Source organism: Archocentrus centrarchus, chromosome 4 (genome assembly GCF_007364275.1).
Source record: "Archocentrus centrarchus isolate MPI-CPG fArcCen1 chromosome 4, fArcCen1, whole genome shotgun sequence".
Taxonomy (NCBI): Eukaryota; Metazoa; Chordata; class Actinopteri; order Cichliformes; family Cichlidae; genus Archocentrus; species Archocentrus centrarchus.
This window is the reverse complement of record NC_044349.1, coordinates 15,970,381-15,985,687: the sequence shown is the minus strand read 5'-3', so window position 1 is coordinate 15,985,687 and position 15,307 is coordinate 15,970,381. Positions and strand designations below refer to the sequence as shown.

The following is a 15,307-nucleotide window of genomic DNA, read 5'->3' as shown; positions in this document are numbered from 1 at the left end:
ATAATACGAGATGATGGTGGGACAGAGGGGTAAATTACGGGAGTTTCCCGGCCAAAACGGAAGACTTGACAGGTAGGCTCTGTGTCAAATTTTCTCTCCCTGGAAATGCAGCAACTGGACCTTTAGCTAGCGACTCACTGTGTGACAAACTGGACACAGAAAGTTTCTATCTTTACTGATATTTGTTCGGCTGTTAGAAAAGTTGGATTTAAAATTACCTCCCACAACATGTTACTCCCTTTATTTTCATACCTCCTTTGTAGTGCTAGCAAGATGGTGAAGTACAGCGAACACAACTTATGGACCAAAAACATTCGGATCATTCCAGCCCACTGTAACCCCTTAAGTACAGTGTTGTGTGCCCCGGGGATGGAAATGCAATACGATTGTCCCTTATGTGTTATTGTTCCTCCATTTAGGCTCATATCGATTTGATGTTTGAAGGCGCCGTCACCAGAAATAAAATCTTCCCTCAGATGTTAAACCTAAAGTAACGAGTCTGTTTTGAAAATGTAAGTTGTCAGAAAAATAAGTACTCAAGTAAAGTACAGATACCTGCACGGAAGTATTGGTACTTAATTATTTCCCACTTCTGAGTCTGAGTGTGAGTGAGTTCAGTTAACATGTATGTGTGTGTCAGTTTACCTGGTAGTTTGTCTATTGCGTTCTTCCTGGGAACATCCCTGTTCATATGGCCTGTCCAATTCTGACTCCTGGGACAACTGCTCAGAGTCTGAATGAGAGTGAAATAAGAGTTCAAAACACTCATTTTAGAAGTATATCAAAATGTCAGGCTTTCAAATCTAAACAAAAGTAAAGCCCTTTTATTACTGCAGGGGCCACCGGTGATCCCTGTGGTAGTTGTAAAAGGACAGTTAAGCACTAGCAAGCTCACAAACACACTTTAATGCCATCTTTACATCATTTTTATAGAAAGCGAAAATAAGGTCATTAGTCATTTGGTGCTCATTTTGCTGAGTCTATCCCTTATGACTTCTGAGGAAGTTGCTGGAACTTCCTTGTCTGGAACTGCATTTTGTTGCTTGTGGACACTGGGCATCACATCAAATAAATCTAATGTAAAACCAAACAAAAAGCAGGGAAATTAGAATTTTCCACAAAAATGCAGCTCATTTTTATCGCAGTGTCTATCCATCTACTACTACTACTACTCATCTCTGCTCCACCTGATGTAACCTAACAATGAGCATGAGCACCACAGCCGTGTGCACCAGTCCAACACAGAGCCTTTTTTTTTTTCTTCAGCTCTCAGCGGAGATGGACACACTTTTCTTCTCTCCCCAGCCCTTCCTTTTTATCCTGCTTTGCTGCTTAGAGCCTCTCTTCACAAAGCTTCTGGATCTGATCAGCTGTTCTCTACCGAGAAACTCAGAGTTGCCGATCTCAGAGTTGGTCAACTCAGGGTATGTTTTTAAACTCAGAGTTTGAACAGAAAGGCCCTAGGTCTATCTCCAAAACTCTCCAAAAGTTGCCAAAGTCACCGGAAAAAGTCGCTAAACTTGTCGCTAGTTGCTTTTTGGAAAAAACAGTCACTACAGGGGTCTGAAAAGCCACTAAGTTGGCAACACTGAGCCCCATAGACATATATACCTAGATGCTGCATTGAGTGCTGACTCCTACGTCAATGCCAGCCTACAGAGCAAAGTTTATCTTTTCTATTTAAAGACAAAGGATACAAAAAAATTAATTTACATGTTGAAAGCCAACAAAAATGTAAAGCCTTTGGTAAGAAAGCTGCAACAAATGTATGTGCGTACTTTAGCACTGTGTCGCACCTAAAACTATAACTGTCAATGCTCATTAAAAAAATTAATTAATTAACCCTGGACTTGAATGGCTGGAATATACCATAACAAATAGTCATAAGGATGAAATATTTCTGAACAAAGACTAAGAGCGCCCACCAGTGTTGAAAATATATATTAAATCAGGAAGAAAAAATTAGAAATGTGTACTTTATTGTTCTTCCCAAACCAAGAAATAGTATTTGTATTAATAATAATAATACCTTTAATTTATAACGCACTTTACATTTTAAAAAAACCTCAAAGTGCTACAAAACATAACAAACAGTAAAAATATAAAACACACTAAATAACAGACCATGGTGTAAATTAAAATACACCAGGCTGTAGATAAAATAGCTAAAAAATTATGCACAAAGATTAAAAGCTCTTATAAAAAGAAACGTCTTTAAGCCCTTTCTAAAACTGTCCAAAGTTTGAGGCGCTCTCAGTTCAGATGGAAGCGAGTTCCATAGACGAGGGGCAGCCACACAGAAATCCTGGTCACCCATAGTCCGTAAATTTGTCCTTGGTACGATGAGAGAGTTTGTGTGAGCCGATCTGGAGGAGTGTGCTGTACATTTTAAAGAAAGAAGTTCTTTAAGATAGGAAGGGGCATTGCCATAAACACATTGATAAGTAAGAAGAGCGACCTTATAGTCAATCCTGTAAGAAACAGGAAGCCAGTGGAGGGACTAAAGAGTTGGTGTAATATGATAATATTTGCGAACTCCCTTCAGTATCCGGGCTGCAGCGTTTTGAATGTACTGGAGTTTCTGAAGACTCTTGTTGGGGATACCGACAAAGAGTGCATTACAGTAATCCAGTCTGGATGAGACAAATGCATGGACCAGTTTCTCTGCATCTTGAAGAGTTAAGGCAGGGCGGAGTTTTGCAATATTGCGAAGGTGGTAGAATGAGATTTTACTAAGGTGGTTTATATGGAGTTCCAAGTTGAGTTGGGGATCCATCCTAACACCAAGATTGGTAACTGACGAGGAGAGAGGAATACTGTGTCCAAGAAAAGATATACTAATGATGGGTGATGATTTGATCTGGTGGGGAGTACCAATCATAATTGCTTCTGTTTTAGAGCTGTTAAGCTGGAGAAAATTATCTTCCATCCATCCCTTGATCTCCTCCAGACATTTGGCAAGCTTTGGCAACGATGGAGACGGAGATGACAAAGGTGCAGGTGGAAGAGGCTCATTAGCAGTGGTTTTAACATAGAACTGCGTGTCATCAGCATAGCAGTGAAACGAAACACCATGTTTGTTTATGATCTGACCCAGAGGAAGCAGATAAAGATTAAACAAAACTGGTCCAAGCACAGATCCCTGGGGCACCCCACAGGTGACAATTTGGGGTTCCGATGTGGCATCGCCCAATGCAACACATTCAGATCGATTTGTAAGGTAAGAACTGAACCAGTCAAGGGCTGGGCCGGAAAACCCAGGGGTGTATTGAAGACTGTGTAATAGAATGTCGTGATCAACCGTGTCGAATGCCGCAGATAGGTCCAGGAGGATGAGAACGGAGGGGAAACCATTATCAGCTGCCATCAACAGGTCATTCTTGATTCTCACGAGTGCTGTTTCTGTGCTGTGGGCAGTGCGAAATCCAGATTGAAATTTTTTGTAGAGATTATTGCAACTAAGATGATTTTGGAGATGCATTGCAACAACTTTTTCCAGAACTTTAGAGATAAATGAGAGGTTTGAGATTGGCTTGTAGTTTACTAGGTTATCCGGATCAAGAGTAGGTTTTTTTAGTATGGGTCTGATGATGGCTTTTTTCAAAGAAGAGGGAACAAGGCCACTTCGCATTGGAAAGGTTGACAATAGAACAGATAATGGGGGTAAGAGGAGGTTGATGTGTTTTCACCAAGGTGGTAGGAAGAGGATCTAGGGGACATGTAGTGGTCCTCATCTTCCTGATGATGTCCTGGATCTCTTCTGATGTAACAATTGGGAAGCAGGTGAAAGAGTGAGAAGTAGCACTCAGGCTATAATCTGAAATGACAGTTTTTGAACCTGATAGAGCTGTATGTATTGAGATCTTGGATGTAAAGAAGGCCATAAACCTGTTGCATTGCTCCACTGCGGCATCAGAGGTAATGGTAGAAGGAGATTTCATAGTAAGAAGACAGTTTACTGTTTTGAAGAGCTGTTTGGAACAACCAGGATTTCTACCAATGATGTCAGAGAAGAACTGCGAACGGGCCAATTTCAAGGAATGAACATAGGCCCTTTGATGTGCTCTGTACATTTGTTTATGCACAGTGAGCCCCGTAGATATATATCGGCGCTCCTGGACCCGTCCTGCAGTCTTCATTTTCCGAAGTTCATTTGAATACCAAGGAGCTGAGCGAGAGAATGTAAAAGTTCTTGTTTTAATTGGCGCATGGGTGTCCAAGAGGTTACTAAGATGAGTGTCATAGTAACCGAGTGCATCATCAGCTGATGTAAAATCTCTAGAGGCACTGAAGCTCAGCTACAAAACCAGATGTGTCAATGTTTTAAATATTTCTAAAACATATCTGGCGTTTAGGCTTGGTAGTGAGAGCAGTGGAGAGCAGTTTCAAAGATATTGCCTTGTGATCAGATACTGTAAGATAAGATAAGATAAGATAAGATAGTGTTTATTTGTCACATGCACAGTTATACACAGTACAATGCACAGTGAAATGTATTTTGTACCTGCAACCATATATACACACACATAAATAAGAAGAATAAAAATAAAAAAAGTAATTCACACTATACACTATACTCTATATACTATACACTATACACACTTTTATAAATTATAATATTTACATTGTGCAATAATGGTCCAGTTAGGGCTCAGAGTTGAGCAGACGGATGGCTTGTGGGTAAAAACTCTTCTTCAACCTTTCAGTCTTAGTCCTCAGGCAGCGGTAACGCCGGCCTGATGGGAGCAGGGAGAAGAGAGAGTGTCCGGGGTGGCTGGGCTGTTTTAGGATCTTCATGGCCCTCAGCCTGCCCTGCACTGCTTGGTGTAAATGTCCTGCAGGTTGGGGAGGGTGGTTCTGATGGTCCGTTCAGCTGAACGAACCACCCTTTTTAGGGCCATGAAGTCCTGCTTGGTGCAGTTTCCCATCCAGGTGGTGATGCTCCCACGCATGATGCTCTCGATGGTGCAGGTGTAAAAGTTCCTGAGCACCTTGAGTGGGAGCTTGAAGTCTCTCAGCCGCCTGAGGAGGTAGAGACGCTGTCTGGCCTTCTTCACAGTGATGTTTATGTGATGAGTCCAGGACAGGTCCTGTGAGATGGTCACTCCCAGGTATTTGAAAGTGTCCACTCTTTCCACCTCAGCACCACTGATGACAAGTGGATGGTAGTCCCTCTGCTGCTTCCTGCTGAAGTCCACGATCAGTTCCTTTGTTTTGCTGACGTTGAGCAGGAGGTGGTTCTCCTGGCACCAGTTCTCCAGGCGGGAGACCTCTCTCCTGTAGGCTGTCTCCTCATTGTGAGAGATTAGTCCCACAACAGCAGTGTCGTCAGCAAACTTGATGATGATGTTGGACTCTGACGTGGCCTCGCAGTCATGGGTGTACAGTGAGTACAGCAGAGGGCTGAGCACACAGCCTTGGGGGGATCCAGTGTTGAGGGTGAGGGAGGATGAGGTGAGGTGACCCACTCGTACCACCTGTGGTCTGCTGGTCAGGAAGCTGTGAACCCACCTGCACAGGGATGGGCCCAGGCCCAGGTCCAGCAGCTTAGAGACCAGCCTGGAGGGAACTATGGTGTTGAATGCTGAGCTGTAATCCAGGTCATAGGCCCAGGCCTATGTACACCCAGGTCATAGGCCTGCAGATGAATAGGAAGTGTGGCGCTTGTGATAACAAGGTCCAGGGTGTGACCCCCTTTATGAGTGGGGACGTGGACATGTTGCCTTAAATTAAAGCAATCTAGTAGTTGGAGAAATTTGGCAGCAAGGTAATCAGTAGGGGCGTCAACATGAATGTTGAAGTCTCCCGGTATGATAATATTTGCTGTATTAATATAAGTATTTCTGATTCCTGTAGAACTGAATTGCTGTCGAGATGAATGTGACATTGACAAAATATAATAAAAAAATTCATCTTAATGTTGTTCATAACACACAATTATTGAATTACAGAATACAATATGGGAAGAATATAAATCAGTGTAAGGATCGAAAAATTATTGATTGATTTGGGCTGTTCAAGAAGAACATTTTATTAGATCAGCTGTAAATTATGGTAAATTAAAAAATATATATATAATGAAATAATCCATTTATCCTACAATATATATCCTACAACAGAAAGACAGAGATCAGCTATTATCAGATTTGTTAAACTGTGAGATATATATATGTGTGTGTGTATATAAATAAAAGAATAAACATGCCAATGTGTATAAAAATCTTTATTTACAGTTTGTCAGCAGACAGAGGCTGCAGCAGTTCTTATGTGCCAGTGTTTAGTCTTTAGTCCATTTTGTTGGAGGAACGAGACTCAAGAAAATTTTAAGAAAGAAAATGTTTTTTGCAGCCTCCTTGTAGATGCTCCAGACTTGCATGTTTTCCGTTCAGTATAACTTTAAGGTTGACTGTGGCACCGTGGGTGGTTGATCAAGGGTGCATTTTAGAAGGCCAGCTTCTTCATGAGGAGGTAGACCCTGGAGTCCACTTCAAAGCCATGAAGATTGTTGGCATCTCCCTGCAGCCTCATGAGGAGGCCTCCATAAGACACATAAGCAGAGCTGAAAGAAGGAGCACATCCACAGAAGTGTATTAATGCTCACCAACAACAGAGTCTGGAATACTAATCACAGAGGCAAAATCCAAAGGGCATCTCATTTTCATAGACAAGATCATAGAAATGTCATCTTCTTTGTTACAGACACACAGAGCTTCATTCCAGCAGGTAATGACTTTCAGTGCAAACACAAGATGTGATCATTTGCTGAAAACTGAGCACTTTACTTACAGACGTGTGGCAGCTTCTGTTGAAGTTTCATCGCCCTCAATCTTGTAAACTTTCCCGTACATCACGTAATCAAACTGGTCTGCTCTGGAAATTTAAACAAAATGGAATGAGTGTGAAAGTCTCAGAGAAACAAAACAAAAAACATTTTGTAAATTAGAGGAGTAAGAAAATAACAAAAAGCTATTAGATTGTTAAATGTCAAACAAGTAGCATTTGTTGGTGAAGTTATACAAATTAAAAATTTAAATTGTAAGCAACTCTCTTACCTAGACGGTCTGTCATCCTGAGGATTGTATTCTCCATCATCTGGCGTTCCATCTTCATATAACGTGCTGGCAATAACCAGTCTAAACTTGTCACCTTAATGAAAGAGATTTATTATAACAAACATGCTTCCTCATATCATTGCGCATTTTGACACATGGTTCTTTATGGCCTTTGCTAAAGGTTTACTCATGAAGCTGTTTTCTTTTGGGTTGAATAAAGGTGTTATTACACAGCTGTTATGTTATTTACCCGCATGTGATAAAGTCAAATATTGAGGGAGTCAGGGAGTGCACTAACAATCAAGCAAGTATCTTGATGAAATGTAGTATGGCACAACTTTACTTTCCACATGTGCCAATTTATTCTAATGAAATATTAAAAATGACTAATACACTACAGTTATACAGTTACACTGTGGTATTTAATAAACAGACTAATAAATAACTAACAATTATTAAACTTCACAAGGACACACAGGGACAAAAAAAAAAACTTATTTTTTACCAAGATCAACGGGATAGATCTGAATGTTCACATCCAAGATGAGGTCCATCTTGAAAGATTCACTTTCACAGTGCAGACGAGACACTGAAGCAAAACCATTTGCAGAGTTTCTATTAGTTCATTTGCATTTTTTTAATTAAAGGATGTTAACTGACAATGCAAAAGAAAATAAAGAAGATCAACAACTGAAATGCTGATAATCTAGACTTGTTAATGACTGGTCAAAGGCATTCAGGGGTTAAAGTGGGCTGGAACAAATGGGAACGGCATTCCGGCACCTTCAGTAAATGATAAGTTAATGTGATAGGCAGGTAAAACAGAATACTTTAAAAGAGAGTTCTGTTTTCATCTGCTGCAGCCTGGGATTGCTTCCAGCTGATGGCATGGAGATAATAAGAAACAGGTGTGTGGTCAGTGTTGTATTACATCGGGGCAACATACATGGATATATTTAAGGTGATGATGCTGATTAAATTTACTCACTAAATTTTACCATTTACACTAGCTTTACACTGTCTAGAGGTTGGAAATTTGCCATGTTAGTGTAAGAAACAAATCCTTATATCTTCTCTATCTTCTTCAGTTGGCAAAATCAACAAAGAGCAATGCATATCTGAGCAGCAGCACAGGTCAGCTGATCACTAGTACACAAAGTAAAATCTACAGAAACTCACAAAATAAATTATTATATTACTTATTTCTATGTGATTCTTTCTCTCACACTACAATGTTATACCTCATCTTAGGGTTTTCCCACCTGCCAAATCCCACTTTAACCCCTGGAAGCATTGTGAGCATTAATTTCATGTTCTTGGAAACTTATGAAGAGATTAGTTTAACATTCAGTCATTTTCCACAGTACCCTTCCATTAAGAAGAATTGCATTTGGGTGGCAATTTTAATTTTATCCACATCAAGATTATAATTGAAAAAAAACAAAAAAACATGCAAGTGGTCCAATGTTTGATAATCTGTCTAGGGTGTCTGAAATTACTAGTTGGGCAATGAAGGCCAGAAACTTTAAAGCATGCAGTTCTATGTTGGTTGGCATTATAACGTCACATTTTCTTTCATGATAATATTTCACACACCTCTGTCAAACTTCTTGCCATCTGGATCAATATCTTTTACATCAAAAATATCCTCAAATAGAATTCCAGCCATCTCGCTCCAAGTCTGTTAGCCTTTAAAACGAGAAAAAAAAAGACAAGAAAACATACAATTAAGCCACTTTAATTTGAGTGAACGCTTTACTAAACCTTAAAACCTACCTGCCAGTACAATAAGCAATCTAGAAAATGTTAAAACTCATAGAAACATGTTCGCTTGCCCTATTGTTGTATATTTCAGTTTACTTTGTCCACAGCGACATTAGAAAAGTCCAAACCACTAAGTGTGTAATGATACAAGTGTGTATCATTACTTACAAAGCTTCATAAATTAATATAGTGTGCGCCTCTTCTTGACCATGTAAAAATAATCTGACAGCTGTTGTTGCTGAATCAGTTAGCCAGAGGTATAATTTCTTAACTACACAATTAACTTCAGCAGGGTCTCTCATTCATGCTAGTTGTTAGCTTTAGCACACTGGCCACACATTTCCTCAAACTTACCTCAAATAAGAAAACGTTTTGATGTTATTATGAAAACACAGCAGCGTCTCGGTCACTCAGGTTTTCACTTTGCAACAGCGAAAGTATTGAATTGATACGCTAGACGTCTTATTTGGACACAATTTCATTCATTATTATCGCAATCCGACTGTACCGCGCAGGAACAATGTGCGCAACCTTTGACACGTCAAGTGCTTCCGGTTCGAAATACAAACTAAATTCTAAACTAAAAAACGGAAATGTAAACATATAACAAAATTAGATGAAGATAGATAAACGAAAAATATTTACCCATGCCAGACGAAAATAAAAAGTATTCTGAAAAAGTAAACGATTTATTTGTCTGCTTATTCTGTGCTTCAATATTTAAAAAAAAATTCTATACATTTCTTTTACAACTAGCTTAAAAAAATAAAGCTTTAAAAAAAATTTTTTTATACCGTATAACAGTTCTTAGAGGGAAAAAATAAAATCACAATTTGGTAAGAATAACAGCGGCCTTTCGTGGGTGTTCACGACGTTTACCTCTACTTTGCAGCCCATTCAGTTGCTAGGTGTCTTTTAGCGTCCTATCTGTGTACTGTTGCTAGCTAATGTGGTTGAACCAAAAAAAGTTACAACTTAAGATCCCAAGCCCTCGCGAAAAAATGGACTGTTTTACGGACGAACGCCTCGAAATGTTCATAAAACGGAATTCACCAAGTACCTGATATGCGAATGAGGTGATGATGTTAATGCGCTCTCTTCATGTCACATAACATTAATTGTTTAGCTAGCTTATTAGCTAGCTTATCACATCGATGCTGACGCTGATGTCTTTGTTGGGTTGAAGAGGATGTGTTTTCAGTTTTATCGTGCCCGTACGGTTCAGTTGTTTGACCAAAATGGAATCTGTTGAACCTTTGTAGAAAAAAAATATTTGTGTATGTGTGTGTACTGTTCAATACTTACAGATTGCAAATCCTAACTGGGAGTAAAGCGTTATTGGATGAAAGCGGGACTCTTTGCTGCCGGGTATTTTGAAAGTTTTCGGCAGTCATATGAGTTCCAGGCAAACAGGCAAGATGGGGGACATCTTGGCTAATGAAGCCGATCTTCTTGGGATGATCAAGGAGGTAACACACCTTTCAGCTGTGAACTGCCATATGGAAGTCAAAATGAGCCTCGGTAGAATTCAGTTGAAAGTAATCAAAATGCGCAATGTTTATGCATAACTTTTATACATTAAACTATACTAAGGTGAATGAAAACAGCTGCATTGTGCTGTGATTGAGATGGTGTGCTTCTTTTATTTATTTTTTGTAGTACCTTAAATTTGAAGAATTTGAAGCGACAATTCACAGTTTTGAGAAGGAGTGCAAAAGCAAAGGCAAACTTGTCTCAAAGCCTCGGGGGAGTACTCTCAGGGACTCAAAGACCCGTGTCATTCAGGTAAATGGTTGATTATTTGTGGAGGTGTGATGGTGAAAAGTGGAAAAGATTATGCAGATGATGCAGCCTCAGAACACTTTTCACAAACACTGAGCTGTCTTCATTAATTGTAGAGACTTTTAATAGTCATGCACGTATTATGCATCAGTTACCACTGTGTGATAAACAAGCAAACCAAAAAAAAATAAACGAATAACTGTGACCTTTCTAGAAAGACCTCCTCGGGTCTTTTGATGATGGAGACCACAAGGTGTTTTTTGAACTGTGGACCGAGAATATTCCTCCCAAAGTTAAAGGCACAGATGTAGAGGCCCAGGGACTGGAGTTCTACCTTCACATCCACTTCACAATCTATCCACTGAGGAGGCACCCTGTAGGACATGTATGTATTATCTATCTATCTATCTATCTATCTATCCATCTATCTATCTATCTATCTATCTATCCATCCATCCGTCCGTCCGTCCGTCCGTCCTTCCTTCCTTCCGTCCGTCCGTCCGTCCGTCCGTCCGTCCGTCCGTCCTTCCTTCCGTCCGTCCGTCCGTCCGTCCGTCCGTCCGTCCACCAAGCCGCGCCACAGGGTTTTTTTCTCTGTGGCCTGTCAAACACTTTTGTTGCTCCACTAGACAAGAAAATGTTATAGTCTCTCACAGTAATGATTTACCTTTCATTGTTGAGTTCATATATTTCTATAGATGAAGTTTTGTTTCTTCTTTTCTTTTACAATTCTATGCTTTAGTTTCTTTTTTTTCAGCCACTCAGAAGATAAAATACAACTGAAGAGTTATTGTGTATTTTTAAGTGATCCTATCAGCCAAACTGGCGTTTTGTTCATGACTTGAAATGAATTATTTTAATGGAAATCCCAAATTTCCCTCCAGGACCAAGCTGAGTTTGAGGAGAGGATTTTACTCTTCAAGCAGTACCTGGAAACTCGAGGGGCAGCTCTGAGCCAGACCACAGAGTTTCTGCCTTACTATGCTTTGCCTTTTGTTCCCAACCCTACTGTCCACCCGTCTTTCAAAGATCTATTCCAGGTAATACAGTTATATTACCCTGATTTTTGCAATATAGTTGCGACTTTAGCTAAACAGTTAATGTTAGAATGAATAGCACAAAATTAATATTTAACTTGTGTCATATATGTTTAGGATTCCTGGATACCACAGTTAAGAGACAAGCTGGTGCGGTTCCTATCAGTGACACTTAAGCCATCTAACAGCCCGAGGCTGCTGACTTTATATGTATCCTTCTGCTGTGTCTCTATTGAGTCATTGCTGGGAAAACCATCAGAGTACAGATGTACAAATGAATTTGTTTTGATTTCACTGACGTGGTATGATAACAGGTCTAACAGGAAGGCGTGTCGTGCTAATAGTCACAAAATTCATATTTTTATTCATTGCACAAACCCACACAAAAGATAAATGGTTTTAAAGTAAAATGTAACTTTTTAGCAATGAAATTCTCAGATTAGGTGTCTCACATCAGTGGGCTGCATTTTTGACAACTAGCATTCTACAAGATTATTACTGGTTAAGCGTGTCAGGATTTGACACCCCTTACAGAGCAAACAGTAAAAAATGACGTGGACCAATGATAGGGAATAAATGTATTTATACATTTGGTTGAAGTAATGCATCATATATATAGAAAATAAACTCACAGAGGAGCAAAACGCCTGCTGGTTTACATTCCCTTCTTTAGCTGCACATTTAAATGTTGAATAAAAAGCCTTTCTATAGGTGACTAAGCAATTCTTCAACAGTCAGACGCTTGTTATACAGCTTTTTGTTTCGTATGCTGCAAACCAATCACCGTGGATTTGCATTGGTTTGTGTAGTACGACGCAAGATTGATGGGTTGTCAAGCTTTTGGTTTTGATTTAAAGTCTTCTGGAATTGCCACATTAAGTGCACTAGGCCTATAGATTCTTAGCAGGGCAACGAGCAGCATACTAACAATACCAGTGAAGCCCAGCTGTAAAGTAACAATAATGCAAACTGTGCAGTGCATTGTCACTGGAATGTGCGTGTATTCCGTTGGTGATGCATAAAATGTAATGTAAATGTTTTCATGCTTTATTTTAATCCGCTCCTAAGTGTCCTTTGCACTGCTACTGGAACACAGAACACACACCGAAATTACCCGTTCAATCAATAAAAATTAATTTCACTTTGATCTGCCAACAAACGAAAGCAACTTCCATGTCTCCTTTAAAAGGCTACGGGACAATAACCTTTAATGTTTTAATGTATCCAGTTTAAAGTTTCAGAGCTCTAATGTTCAGCCACCATGTTAGAAATAAACAACAGCAATGAGAGCGTTTCAAGTATTAAGTAACTCAAATTAAACTGAGTTACTTGCTTGAACTTATTTTACAGTATACTTCTCTGGTCTGAAACTGACTTGCATGCAAAATTAATTTTGCATGCAAACGTGTATGGCCTTTCAAAGCGCAAACACTTTTTTAGCTCTGCTAAATACACATTAAAATAAAAGCATCACGTGTGCTTAGATGAGGGTACTCCGGTTTCCTCCCACATTCCAAAGACATGCACTTACTGGGGTTAGGTTAATTGGCTAATCTAAATTGCCCATAGGTGTGACTGAGTGCGTGAATGTGAGTGTGAAAGGTTGTCTGTCACTCTGTGTTGGCCCTGCAACAGGCTGGCGACCTGTTCAGGGTGTACCCTGCCTCTCGCCCTATGACAGCTGGGATAGGCTCCAGCCCCCCCGCAACCCTTAACAGGATGTGCAGAAGCGAATGGATGGATGGATGGATGGATGGGTGTGCTTAGATGACATTTATGACGATCATCGCCGCTTGCGGCTTTAATTAGGGCCCGAGCACGAAACGTGCGAAGGCCCTATTGTAATTGCTTCGTTTCTTTTTATTATTTTTTTTATTATTCAGGCAAATGAATTGGCTTTTTGGGGGCTTTATCATATCCAAAAACTCATGAAACTTTGCACATGCATCACACCTGGTGAGTTTATTGCAGAAATTTGATCATAATCAGGCTACTTAAATGAACTTTGGCACAAATTTCTACATTTTACTCAATGGGAGACGTAAACTGTTTCATGTCCACCATCTGGGGCACATGCAAAGTTAGTGTGATGTAACAAAATGAAATTTGCATCAGTCAGACTCAAGTGGACACAGAAAGTATAATAAGGGTTTCTGGTATTAGCTAATTTCATCTGCAGTCCCATCATAACATCTTTACATATTATTTCTTTCTATGTATGCAATTCTAGATGAAACCATTGATAAAGGAACAAATTAAGCAGAAATGTTTGATTTGTGTCAAAGTATGCAATCTTTAACAGGCTTCATGCAGAAGGAGGGTGGAAGTGGTATTAAAGGTAGGTACCCTGTCACAGAATTTACCTTTGTGCTTTGTATTGCAGTTGTGAGTATACAGATAGCATCTGGTTCTTAGTGTCAGTTACTCAGTGATTTCTTGAATACTTGTCATTTTTCGGCTTTTCTTCAACTCTTTGTAATCTTGAAAGGTGCAAAGGCTTCCAGCACAGTCCCCGAAGGCCACACCTGCTCATTACTGAATAGTGGGGAATAAATATTCCAGATCATCATGCAATTACACATATGTTTACCTGGACTTATTGCCTAATTCATCTGTCTGTGTGTCAAATGTTGTTTCTGTAATAACAAATTGTTTGACAAAAGACATTATGCTAAGTCTTGTTAAATATTAGAAGAATAATCAGTGCTCAGATTGATGCTTTAAGATGGTTTGCAAAGAGAAGCATATTTAATCTTTTATTGATGCATTTGAGATCTCAAAGGATAACAGGAATTTTAACCTAATGGTATGCATGTGATTATTATTTCTGTAATCTCTCTATGATTATGTGACTGCACAGAGGCCATGCAGCAGTTACAGCTCCAGCTGGCTGAATCAGACCGCCGCAGCACCAGCTACAAACGGAAGCTGAACAAGATGACGGCCGACTACTATAACCTGATTGGAGTCACTGCTGAATTGGTCGACACATTGGAGGCCACTGCCAGCGGAAAAATGGTAGGTCAGGCTAACTGTGGAAGAAAACAAGCGCACATTCTGTCAGACACGCAACAGGTACAAAGCAAATACAGAAGTGCTGCACGCACCAGAAACATGCACATGTAAATGAATAAGTGCACACAAATGAGTTCAAAGGTTTGCCCTCCGGTGCTAACAAAAAATCATTTGATGCCCAAAACAGATTCAAAATAGACTGAAGACATTTTTACTGTAAAACAGAAATATGCAAATTGTAGCCCTGCTCTTCCCACATGCACGGTATGTTAAGGCACATGCTTTGTTTTTTGCAGATCTCCCCTGAGTACCCGCAGAGTGTCTATGTTCGCCTGTTCAGCAGCCAGATGAGACAGAGTGTGGTGCAGAGCAGTGACTTCACCAGGCCTGGCACTGTGAGTTAGCACACAGTCCTCTTTCTATTTACACCTCACTGACCGAAAAATAATCACAAAAGGCCTCAACTCAAGGTGATTTCAATGAATGTATGGAAAGTGTCTGGCAGGGGGGACAGGAGAAAATTAGTTACCAATAACCAGTCACAGAGATTTACATAACAACAACTGTCGTAGGCGTCCAAAGGGGGGGAAACGTTCAAATGTAACTTTTTCATCCTTGTTTCTATTCTTAAGTTAATTTTTCAGTCTGATTTATTTT

At 39.8% G+C, this 15,307-nt stretch overlaps 2 protein-coding genes across 8 annotated transcripts in view; one reads left to right on the top strand and one right to left on the bottom strand.

Annotated features, from left to right (window-relative positions):
* Positions 1 to 6,220: 6,220 nt before the first annotated feature.
* On the bottom strand, positions 6,221 to 10,255 carry polr2h (RNA polymerase II, I and III subunit H). Of its 2 annotated transcripts, none has more exons than XM_030727225.1 (6): positions 10,122 to 10,255; positions 8,649 to 8,741; positions 7,558 to 7,641; positions 7,053 to 7,146; positions 6,787 to 6,870; positions 6,221 to 6,559 (listed from the first exon to the last, which is right to left on the bottom strand). In XM_030727225.1, the coding sequence occupies exons 2-6, from the start codon at positions 8,719 to 8,721 to the stop codon at positions 6,442 to 6,444; spliced, it is 453 nt and encodes a 150-aa protein (XP_030583085.1). In that variant the 5' UTR covers positions 8,722 to 8,741; positions 10,122 to 10,255; the 3' UTR covers positions 6,221 to 6,441. The 2 variants fall into 2 exon arrangements, with proteins under 2 accessions (XP_030583085.1, XP_030583084.1); XM_030727224.1 differs by lacking the exon at positions 10,122 to 10,255 and adding an exon at positions 9,171 to 9,356.
* armc9 (armadillo repeat containing 9) overlaps positions 10,143 to 15,307 on the top strand; it is a 30,963-nt gene continuing 25,798 nt past the window's right edge. For all 6 annotated transcript variants that reach the window (XR_004019872.1, XR_004019873.1, XR_004019874.1 and 3 more), the window contains exons 1-8: positions 10,143 to 10,285; positions 10,476 to 10,601; positions 10,813 to 10,983; positions 11,483 to 11,638; positions 11,753 to 11,845; positions 13,949 to 13,973; positions 14,496 to 14,653; positions 14,947 to 15,045. Coding sequence is in view for 3 of the 6 variants with exons in the window: in XM_030727221.1 (XP_030583081.1) it covers positions 10,211 to 10,285; positions 10,476 to 10,601; positions 10,813 to 10,983; positions 11,483 to 11,638; positions 11,753 to 11,845; positions 13,949 to 13,973; positions 14,496 to 14,653; positions 14,947 to 15,045 (903 nt within the window). In the remaining 3 variants the exon portion in view is untranslated. The remainder of the gene's footprint in view (positions 10,286 to 10,475; positions 10,602 to 10,812; positions 10,984 to 11,482; positions 11,639 to 11,752; positions 11,846 to 13,948; positions 13,974 to 14,495; positions 14,654 to 14,946; positions 15,046 to 15,307) is intronic.